The following is an 11,153-nucleotide window of genomic DNA, read 5'->3' as shown; positions in this document are numbered from 1 at the left end:
CAGAATCCTCCCCTTTGCTTCCAACACACGTAGCCCACGGTTCTTCCCATTGTCTGAAGCAGTTCTGAAAGTCCTCTTTCACGAGTTCTCTTTATACAGTAACTGCCGTCCAACAGAAAGTCATAAAAGGTTCATAAAACCCTCCAGGGGGCCCTCATCTGCCTCATTCACTGGATCTGGCACAGTATGACTCTGGCTCTTCCCCAAGATCAAAATAATCATGGAAGGGGAATATTTTGAATCAATTCAAGACAGAGAGGCAGCCACAATGGTGCAACTAAAGACACTCGTGACAGAGGACCTTGGGAAGAGCTTCAGAAAGTGGTGAGAAGGATGGGATAAGGGAAGGGGGGGAGTACTTGGAGGTCTTTTACTATAATAAATTTTTAAAAATTTAAACAATCAGGGGCTGAGGATTTAGTTCCCTGGCATAAGTTCCTGCCTGGCAAGTGTGAGGTTGTGAGTTTGATACCTGGTACCAAAAAAAAAAAAAAAAAAAAAAAAAAAAAGATAAACTGGACCTCAAAATTTAAACAATCACCATATTTTATAGTCCCACCTCATAAATCAATACATAAAGTGGTACGAACAGCACCTACAGCACTGTCTCCATTCGGGTCAGGTTTTGCCACTGAAAGAGCAACGAGCAAAAAGTGCTGTTTTCAGAGCATTTGGGACTTTAAAACATGGGTCACTTCCGCCAGTCAAATCAGGGTTGGCTCTGCCTGGTCGCCATGTGCGCCTAAACAGGATGCCCATACAGGCTGCCGACAGGCTGATACTTCCGGGGTGTTCTCAGTGAGCCAGGAGTGCACTCGATGGTGTGGGCACTGCTGACCCGTTTTGTGTACAGAAACCAACGTTCCCAATGGCCAGTCATCTGAGGGCTGGACCATACAATTGATTGTTTCTTTTTTTTTTTTTAAATATAAGGTCAGTGTTCCCTGTCTGTGTGTTGCCCATCTGTGGATTCAACCGACTCCGACTGAAAATATTTTGGGGAAAAACAGTACATGTATATTGAAGATATATCGTATTTTTATCTTCTTCTTCTTCTCTAAATAATACAATACAATGACAGTTTACACTGCACCGGGTATTATAATTACCCTAGCAATGATTTAAACTGTCTGGGAGAACATACATGGGTTTTACACAAAGACTTCATCATTTTATATAATGGACTTGAGCATCCCTGGATTTGGGTATGTTTCTGGAATCGCTCCCATGTGGATACTGAGGGATGATTGTATGTATTTTTAAAAAGTAAATATAATTAATTTGTACATGAATACATTCTTTGCATAGAAATTCGAAACAGTTCAGATTAAGCTAACCATTGATAGATACCCCAGCCTTTCATTTTATAAAAGAGGTCTCAGCTGCAGTAGAAAGGGCTGGCCCAATGCACAAGACAAAGTCCTGGGCATCTGTCCCCCTGCCAGGCCCTTTTTGCCCACTCCAGGCTGCCCAGTTCAGCTCCATCCCCATAGGACTAGGCCACCACTGCCCCAATCGCTCTGCCACCCTGATCCCTGGCACAGCCTGCTGTCTCACGGCACCACACCCCAACTCCACACCTCTGCCCCGCCTGAGCTCTGCTCCCAGGACCTCGGGGCCCTTTCTACCTGTCACGCTTGATTTTCATACAGGCTTTGCCTCTTCTTGGATTTCAGTTCCTTTAGCCACTGGGGAGAAGGCTCTTCTGACCTGAAATCACAAGGTCAGGGAGTCAGCGTGGGTCACATCGTGACTCCTGCGGGCAGGGCTGTATGGTGCCCAACTCTGCACCACTGTGCCAGGGCAGGGGCTGGCCAAGCACCCACAGTGGAAAGATGCAATAGTAACACAGTCAATATGTAAGAAGCAGAAATTCATCACAATGCCCATCAATGGACAGAAAGGTAAGTCCTGGTATATCCATTCTGAGACATAATCTGAAAAAGCTTATCATATAAAATTATTTCACATACCCACTTATTAATCATCCATCCTTTCTATCTCTCTATTCATGTACCAAATCTCTTAATTTTATGTCACCTCAATCAGACCAGAGTGCCCACATATTTGCTCAGACATTATTCTAGCTGTTTTTGTGAAGGGTTCTTTTTCTGGGTGAAATTAACACTTAAATCAATAGATTGAGCAAAGCAATAACCTCCATAGTTGGTGGGCTGTCTTTAATCAGCTAAAGGCATGACTAGAAAAAGACTGACTTCCTAAGAAGACTGGACTGGAACCCCGGGCTCCAGGCTGCAGGCCTCCTCTGTGGATTTTGGACCTGCCAGCAGCCTCCACAACTATGAGCCAATTCTTTAAAATCACCCCCTAATACACACACACACACACACACACACACACACACACACACACACACCCGTACCCATATTTTCTGATCTCAGAAGAAGCTCCCGGCCCCCAGCCCTAGAGAGCTCAGCAAGTTGCTGACCTGGTTAGGAGCAGCTTAGGGAAAAGGGTCGTGGTTATTAGGAGATATCATGAGCTGTTCCACTCACCAGCCTGGGAATGAGGACATGAACAGCCCCCGGGCAGATCGGGTATGGGATACCCGACTCCAGCCATGCCTCTTCTGGTGGTGGAGGCACAAGCCTAGGCCCCCAGAAGTGCTGGAGTCTCAGGCCAGGGGGCTCCTCCAGCCACAGAGACATGCGGAGCCACCCTGCAGTTCTGGTGTCTCTAGGACGGGGGTACATGCAGTTGTGCCTGTCTCTCTGATCCTGTCCCTCTGCTCTGTGCCACAGGGACTTGCACCACCTGTGGCTCCCGGAACACCGGCCTCCAGTCCCTTCTCGGTGTCCTCTCTTGCTGCCCTCAGTCTAGCTGAAACTTGTGTGGCCATCTGGCTCAGCAGAAGTACCTCCTCTGCGGGGCTACCTGGATCCCCTGCCATGGGCTTGTGAGGGTGATGAGCCCCTCCTCCGTCACAGAGTCAGACAGAGGACTAGACTGTAACTATTTCCACTGGGCTATGGGTATCTCTGTAGCTGTCATGGGGAAGCAGCCACAGACATTATTGATGTGAGTGGGCGTGGCTCTGTGCCAGTGAAGCTTTACTGGCAAGTCCAGATGGTGGGCTACAGTTTGTCAATTCTATTCTATCTTGGTATTTATATCACAACCCCAGTATTAAAAATAATTCCTAATTTTATGCACTGACAGAACTCAATATAAGAATTTCACTCTCTGTGCAGCATATCTATACACTAGGCACTGCATACTTCATCCTCACAGCCACCCAGGAGGGCAAGACAGTTTATAAACCCATTTCACAGATGAGGAAACCAAGGTTCCTAGCCATTTAGTGGCTTTGTAAAGCTGGACTCCATGCAGGGCTGTGTAACTTTAGAGCCTATGCTCATGACCTCTAGCCCCAGCTGAGAGCCCTGTGGTGCAGGGGCTGCGCTGAGGGTTGCTCTGCATTGAGCAGGCCGAGCCTAGGCACAGGATGGCTGTTCCACAAAGGGCGGCTGGTCAGAGCCAAGTTTATCTCTTTCCACCTGGCATACCCTTGGATTGTCCTTCCCAGGTCTCCCTGATTTTCCTGAGACACAGGTGCTTCCCAGGAGGATGAGTAGGGCTGGCGAGCCTCAGTTTCCTCACTGTCTGCCCCACGGCAGGAGTGCCTTGGGTTTCTGTGCAGTGTGCGTATGGGGCAGGGGGGAACCCATGATCCTGGCCTCTGCGCCCTCCTCTGGCATAGAGTTTAGCTGTCAGGATGTAGACACTGGAGGAAAGTCAGCGGAGAGGGGCTTGTCTGTCCCCACACCTCTCACCTCTTGTCCTCTGTGCTGGAAGGAAGCACTCGGCTGCCCAGCACCCCAGGCTGGAACACAGACTTGGGGGTCTTGGGCTGGGGGGTCCAGCCAGGGGTCTCACCAGGACTTTCCACCTCTGGCTTCTTCTGCAGTTGAGCCTGGGAAGATAAGAGCCAGGATTAGTGGTCTTAGAGCATCTTCGGAAGGGCTCACTCATCAACAGGGCCAGCTGCGGAAGCCTTCGGAAAGCAACGGCCCTGAGGAGGCTGACGGGGCTGAGGAGTCGGGCCAGGCTGGCATCCAGGTTCAGGACCCTCAAGATCAGCTCCATGACTATGGTGCCCTCTACCTTCCCGAGGATGTGGATGGGGACAGCAGCTCCACCCCCAATGGAGTCGGCTCTGCTAGCTTCTCACCCCTGCATCTTTAGGAAAGGAATAAACTTCCCTATTGTCCACTAGGTTCCTGTAATGGTTGATATACTGTGTCCACTTGAGAAGTTTGGAAGGTTAACTAAGCAACTCAGCTGTTCAAGCTCCAGGATGTTGTAATGGAAGATTCATTGCCTAAACTTGAGAAGTTTAGAAGGTTAACTGACTCAACAGGGGGCCAGGTCCTCACTTTGTACACATCCTAAGCCTGCAAGAGGAGGGCTGGGAGATGGTACGAGGGCTACACCCACCTGGAGAGGGGGTGGCCTGCTTAATACAAGGGAGGCAAAGAGGGTTGCTCTCTCCCTTCTGCTCTCACTGCTTTTGCTGTCTTCTGCCGCCTTGAATTGTTGCTCCTGTGCCATGCCGCCCTGCCTTGGAGCCAGCTGACTATGGACTAAAACCTCCACAAACTGAGAGCTAAATAAACCTTTCCTTCCTTAATTTTGGATGTGAGCTATTTTTTCTCAGCAGTGAGAAAAGTAACTAAGACAGTTCCCATGGGCAAGTGGTGGGCAAATGTCACATTTTGGAGGGCACTTAAGATGTATGAGAGGGGCCGCAGGTTAGGGGCCACAGAAAGACAGAAAATGGAGATGAAGCGACACTGGGACACTAGTGAAATCCAAATAAATTGCTAGTTCCCTGGTTGTGACCATGTGCCACAGTCATGAGGGAGAAGAGTTAACTAATGATGGATGGATGCATGCTGCATGGGGAAGGGGGACAAAGGAGGGAAGAGGAGAGGGGGACACACCCACCCACAGGGTGGCCCTGGTACCTTCAGGACTGCCGGGTCCATGCCTGGAAACACGGGAACCCTCTGAGGCTGGCTGACTGGTGTCCTCTCTGTCCTGGATGGCGTCTCTTCTTCATCAGACTCTTCTCTCCTGGGCAGTTTCTCTTCTGTTGCAAAGAAAAGAGCGTTGAAGTCACTGGCAGCTGCCGACTGTGGAGCCCCACGTGCTAGACCCCTTGCACATGGTGGGCATCTCGGTGCCTCTCCTGCAGCCTGCAAGGCCTCCATCCCTGGGCTCAGCTCTCGTGCAGGAGAGAATGTCACGCTCTCTTCCTCCCAAATCTGCCAGGAGACGAGACACCAGGCAGAGTGGGTTTTCTCCTGGAGGAGGGCATGTGGAGGACGGATCTGAGTTCTGGGCCCTGGGCCCATGTCAGGATGATAGAAGGAAGTCCTCCATGAGCACAGGAAAGGAGATGGAAACATGCTCAGTTATTGAGACCCCGGGGCTGTGCCCTCTGAGGACGGGGTGAAGAGCCTTGTGGGCCTCATGGTCAATGTCCTCCAGGAGAGGAGGGCAAGGAGTTGCAGTCTCCTAGAGGCCTGGGCACATGTGCCAGGGAGATGGTGGGGGACCCCACTCAGCAAGGCCTAGTCCTTGGTTCCTGGGCTAAGTAGGAAACTTGGCACATGAGGAAGGGCCAGTCCCAGGCTCCCTGGTCCTGGGGGCCCCTCAAGTCTGGTAGAAGACAAAAATGCTACTGCCAGGGCCACACTGGGGAAACTCTGTGCCTCTGTCCCTACTATGGTCTTCATGTGTTCCAGGCAGCTTGGCATACGAGATGTGATCTAAAGCACCGTGAATGCTTTTTTTTTTTTCCACATTTACCATAGTAAAAGACACGCTGCCATTAATCCTCCTTCCAACACATCTCCCGTCACTTGTGCCACATTCTGAAGCAGCTCCGGAAGTGCTCTTTTGTGAGTGTCTTTAATTGTACTTTCTTTTTTTTTTTTTTTTTTTTTTGTCTTTTTCCTTTTTATCGGTACCAGGGATCGAACTCACGACTGCCTGCTTGCAAGGCAGGTGCTTATGCCGCTGAGCTAAATCCCCAGCCCCTTTAATTGTACTTTCATGGCTGCCTCAATGTCCTGAATCCATTCAAAACCTTTTCCTTTCATGGTCATTTTTACTTTGGAAAAGAGACAGAAATTACACATGCCAGATCCAGCATATGAGGTGGTTAAGGACACGCTGTAATGTTTTTGGGAATTGCCTTTTGTTGGGTGACACCTGGCGGCAGCACTCTCCATATTTTTTACTATGCCTCATAAAGTGGCAGGACAGTGGGATAAGTGTGTTTGAACTGTGTGTGCCTGTGTGTGTATGTGTGTGTGTGTGTGTGCCTGTGTGTGTGTGTATTCTGGCAGTATGTTTCCTAGTGTAACTTTAAATATAAGCATTCACTGTATCTTTTGGTTGCCCCTTGTAGCTAGTGCAGGAAGTCAAAGAAGCACACAGGGAGACATCTCACTCACACAGGCACTGAAGCATTTTCTTTAAGAACAAAAATGGAACGGGAGAGGGAGATATAATCTTCCTAGGATTTGTTAGAGGTATCTGGACAGAAGCAATGGACTTTTATTGACTTCAGAACCTTGTTTGATGTCCTTTTGTTTGCCAAGGGCAAATCTCAGATAACTGAAAACAATAGCTTTTGGGGGATGAGAGCCTATATCTGAGCTGGGGGTGGTAATGTACACTTGTAATCTCAGAACTCTGAGAGGCTGAGGCAGGAGGATGCTAAGTTTGAGTCCAGCCTGGGCAATTTAGAAACTCAGGGAGATTATCTTTAAAAAAAAAAAAAAAAAAAAAAAAAAAAGGTCTGGAGATACAGGTCAGTGCAAAGGCCCTGGGTTCTATCCCCATTACCCTGCCCCCAGCAAATGCTGTCTGTGTGTGGGGGTTAGCTGTCATAGTCCCCATTGGGGAAGAAGCAATTTTGCTTCCTCTTAAAAGCTTTACAGTTGAGGGGCTGGGGATTTAGCTCAGCAGCATAAGCATCTGCCTTGCAAGAAGGCGGTCGTGAGTTTGATCCCTGGTACCGATAAAAAGTTAAAGTTAAAGTTAAAAAAAAGCTTTACAGTTGAAATCTAACTCCTTAACAAAGGACTGAGGAGTGAGCTGGTCCCTTCCTCTCTTTGGAGCACACATCTCTGATTCCCAGCTTGAGGGGTTGCTGGGAGATGCCCCTGGCACACAGAGTGCTCTCTCCACCCCTCTGTCCATTTGATCCTGGAGGCACCTCTGCCTGGGACGTCCCTTCTTGTATGAATCCTTATCTGCTGTGAGATGCAGCTCAGATTTTGACATAGATTGTGGCCAAAGCAGTCCTTAGAGGAACATGTGTAGCTTTTATTAATGTATGAGAAAACAAAAAGACCAATAATAAATGGAAGAGATTTCAACCCAAGAGTGCAGGAAAAGACCTGTAAGCCAACCTAAAGAATGTAAAAGGGTGAATTTAACAAAGATAAAAGCAGAAACAGCAAAACCTGATTGTGTCTCTGTACTTTGTAACATGCGGGATCCAAATTATCACCCCTCAAAATGGTTCCTTTTAATCACGGTTTCTGATAAGCTCTATAAAACAAGAAACCAGTTTCTTATGTAATTGCGTCCAAGCACGAAAGCCTGCAGGGCTGGCGCATTCTTCTTCCCAGGATCTGCCTCACGCCCCCCCGCTGCTCTGAGGGCCTCAGGGTGGGGTGAAGGCGCAGGTGTCCGAACCTGTTGAGTCCTTGAACATCCAGGTGCTGTCGTTCTCCTCCTCCAGAGGGGACCGGCTCTCCGACTCGCTGAAGCGGCTCCGCCGGAGGGAGTGGGAGATAGGACCCCGGCGGCGGCTTCTCTTGCTGAGCTGCACTCGGCTCTTGAGAGCACTGGAGTCCAGGACTGAGGTTTGCTTCAGTGATTGGAAAGAGGAAGAAGATGAAAAAGAAAATGCAAGAGAACCGTTAATGGAGGGCATTACCTCTGGGGGTGTACGCAGCTTCCTTGATTGGTGAGAGGTTATTAGTTAGCAGGGCAGCCAATGTTTTACATTTTATTTTATTAATTCATTTTTGCCATACTGGGGATTGAACCCTGGGCTTTTGCACTGAGCTACATCCCCAGCCCTTTTTTGATTTTTGATTTTTGAGATACAGTCTTGTTGACTCACTAAATTGCCCTGGCTTGACTCCCAACTTGATCCTCCTGCCCAGCTTGTCAGGCATCTACCTAGGGGTAGATTTAGGGGTGGTTTCCTAGACGTGGAGAGTGGCAGGGGCTGGCCAGGACAGGGAGATGGCTCTATATCCATGGAATTGCTGCTCTGGTGGCCTCAACCCCAACACCGCCCTAGGAGATCAAAACCAGGACAGGCGTGATACACACCAAGCACAGGATGGTGAGCAGTTAGACCTTTGCCAACATTTGGAATTGATCTGTGGCCACTTCAGATTCTTAATCTGCAAAATGGGCAGGGGATTTTGCGTCTTGGGCTATTAGTGTGCACTGACAGTGACAGTGGCCAGGCCCCTACCAGAGCCAACACTGTGTGACTGGTAGCTGTTAACCCTGGTGTTGTTGCTTATAGTGGATGCAGAAAAGAAAACCTTAGTGTTCTGGAGGAAATGTCCAGCATGATATGCTAGGGCAGTGACATCACACTAAGCCACAGCGATGCTGGGAAACCTGGAGATCCAATAAATATTGAATGAAGAGCTGAACACAGCACCTAACTTAACCCTTACAACAAGAGAGGTGGGCAAGAGTAGATGAAGACAGGGGCTGGGGATTTAGCTCAGCGGCATAAGCGCCTGCCTTGCAAGCAGGCAGTCGTGAGTTCGATCCCTGGTACCGATAAAAAGGAAAAAGACCAAAAAAAAAAAAAAAAAAAAAAAAGAGTAGATGAAGACCCATCTTGCTTCTCTCTGTCTCCATGCTTATCTGTCGGTGCCCATGAGAGAGCCTGGCTGTGTGCAGAAGGTGGAGCTGTGTAAGGTCCCAGAGGAAGCCCCAGTGGGGGAACCTAACAGCTCCCCTAAAGGGTATTTGTACAGCACTGCTCCCAGGAGAGAGTGGCCTTCTAGACACTACAGATCTGCCCCTCCAGCATGGGAGGAGAATAATGACACCTGACCCTATGTCTCAAAGACCTGATCCCTGGAGTGCGGCTTTGCAGTAGGATGAACCGGCCGGGCCTGGGAGGGGTCTGGAGCAGAAGCCATCTGACAGGGGCACCTGGCATCCTGGGGTGGGCGAAGCTGAGTCCTAGAGGCTGCCTCAGGCCCCCCACAAAGGGTGCCCAGGCCTGAGGGCCTTCCCTTCTTGCAGCATGTATCAAAGAGAGCCCTGAATGCTACAGAGCAAAGCCTCAGTGGCACTGCCCAGCACACCCAGGCGTCACACTGCAGGTTTTACATGCCCAGGAAGGAAACCTCAGGCCGAACTCCAGGGCAGGAATCAGACTTCCTGCCTACCTGGCAGGTGAGGCTTTAGCTTGGCTTTAATCAGAACTCATGTGATTACATGTGAGGTGTGGAGTGAAGAAGCTCAGGCCCCACGGGCTGAAGACATCTGCCCTGAGGCACGCTTCTGGAAGACACCTGGCTGAGCTACATGCATACATGGTCCCCTCTCAAAGACTGCACTCTGCACCCCGGCCTAAGAGCTGAGCCCTGAAGGCAGGTCACAAGGAGACACTGGAATGCCCCTAAGATGAAAGGACCGGCTGGGTGTGGGTGCACATGGCTAAACCGGAACTACGCCCAGGCTGATGCAGGAAGACTGCAAGTTCAAGGTCAACCAGGGCACCTGGTTGGAGACCTGTGTCAAAAATAAAAAGGGCTGGGGGTAGAACTGGTACAGTGACCCTAGGTTTGATCCTCAGTATCGTTTAAAAAAAAAAAAGCCACGAATGACTGCTCCCAACACTCCCACCCATGAGACTCACATGGATGAAGGAGAAGTCATCAGTTCCCTGGGGAGGGCCGGTGTCCTGTCGGGGCAGCGCCTCTGTCCCATCCGTGGAATCCAGCTCAGAGCTGGAGTGGTCTATGCTGGCGCTCTGCTGGTCCCCGGCCGAGGTGGGCTCCGTCTGGGAGGACAGGGACGACAGGCGGCTTCCGGGGGGCTGTTTCCGCACCGAGGTGGTGCTGCTGTCGGGAGACGGAGACTCGGGGGCCAGGCTGCAAGAAAGGAAGGGAAGGGAGACACCGTGGTGGGGACCCAGACAGGCTGCGAGAGGGAAGTCCACATGGGCGGCTCGCAACACTTTGGATGAAGAAAAGAATGCGATGTGTGGCTGATAACTTTTCATGTTAATTACATGCTGAAATGAGAGTCTTTTGGCTCCGCTGCTTTTGATCAAACTCATTTCAATTAAACTTGTGAAGTTTAAAATTAATCCATTTGCTTTTTTTTTTTCTCTTTGGATGTGATCACTAGGACATTTTAAATGACATCATGCCTCTTGAGTGTATTTCTGCTGCCCAGCGCTGAGGTAGAAAAGATCACTATCAGCAGGAGCGGGGAAATCTCCTGCACTGTTCCAGTGGCTCAGTCAGTGAAGATTTACTGAACACCTACTGTGTGCCAGGCATTGTAATAAAATGGCATCATCTAAACCCCTCTGCCATCCTATGGGAATATTTAAAACTCTACGGCCCCTGTCATACTGCAAGGTAGGAGTAACTCAAGAAATTGAAGATCAGGAAACTGAGGCACAGAGATAAGACACTGAGTGTCCAAGGGGGCAGAACTGAGATGAGCCAGCAGCCAGGCTGTCCGACTCCAGGAGCCGTGTCACAGGCCCTCTGCTACCCCTCGATTCTCTGGCCATGAGAACATACTGAGGTACATTCAGATACGCAGAACCACACAGGATAGAAAACTGATTAAAAAAAAAAAAAAAAAGTCAAGCCATTGGCTCTTCCCTGCCAGCACAAACACATGCACACCCAGCCAAGCCTCCAAGGCCCAGGAAACTCCTTCCCTGAGGAAGGCCAGGTGGGCTCCCCTGACAGATGGGCCCAATCCGAGGGACCCCAAAGCTTCACCCTGGTACAGCATCGGGGTTTTGCAAGGCTTTTGCGAGGTCTAAATTGATTTCCCGACTTGAAAGAGGGAGGTTGTAGAGGGGATGGGGTGGTCAAGAGGCA

The 11,153-nt window shown here is 49.8% G+C and overlaps 1 protein-coding gene across 4 annotated transcripts in view; it reads right to left on the bottom strand.

Annotated features, from left to right (window-relative positions):
* The window catches only part of Kiaa1671 (KIAA1671 ortholog), a 175,946-nt gene that overhangs the window by 5,573 nt on the left and 159,220 nt on the right, over positions 1-11,153 (bottom strand). For all 4 annotated transcript variants that reach the window (XM_005007292.4, XM_013141789.3, XM_013141790.3 and 1 more), the window contains 5 exons: positions 9,947-10,181; positions 7,738-7,912; positions 4,989-5,113; positions 3,795-3,934; positions 1,629-1,710 (listed from right to left, as the gene is read on the bottom strand). In XM_005007292.4, the coding sequence (XP_005007349.1) occupies positions 1,632-1,710; positions 3,795-3,934; positions 4,989-5,113; positions 7,738-7,912; positions 9,947-10,181 (754 nt within the window). In that variant the 3' untranslated portion in view covers positions 1,629-1,631. The remainder of the gene's footprint in view (positions 1-1,628; positions 1,711-3,794; positions 3,935-4,988; positions 5,114-7,737; positions 7,913-9,946; positions 10,182-11,153) is intronic.

Source organism: Cavia porcellus, unplaced genomic scaffold (genome assembly GCF_034190915.1).
Source record: "Cavia porcellus strain 051 isolate PalLab524CR breed Dunkin Hartley unplaced genomic scaffold, mCavPor4.1 scaffold_16, whole genome shotgun sequence".
NCBI classification, from domain to species: Eukaryota; Metazoa; Chordata; class Mammalia; order Rodentia; family Caviidae; genus Cavia; species Cavia porcellus.
The sequence above is the reverse complement of the archived record's forward strand: the minus strand, read 5'-3'. Positions and strand labels throughout refer to the sequence as shown.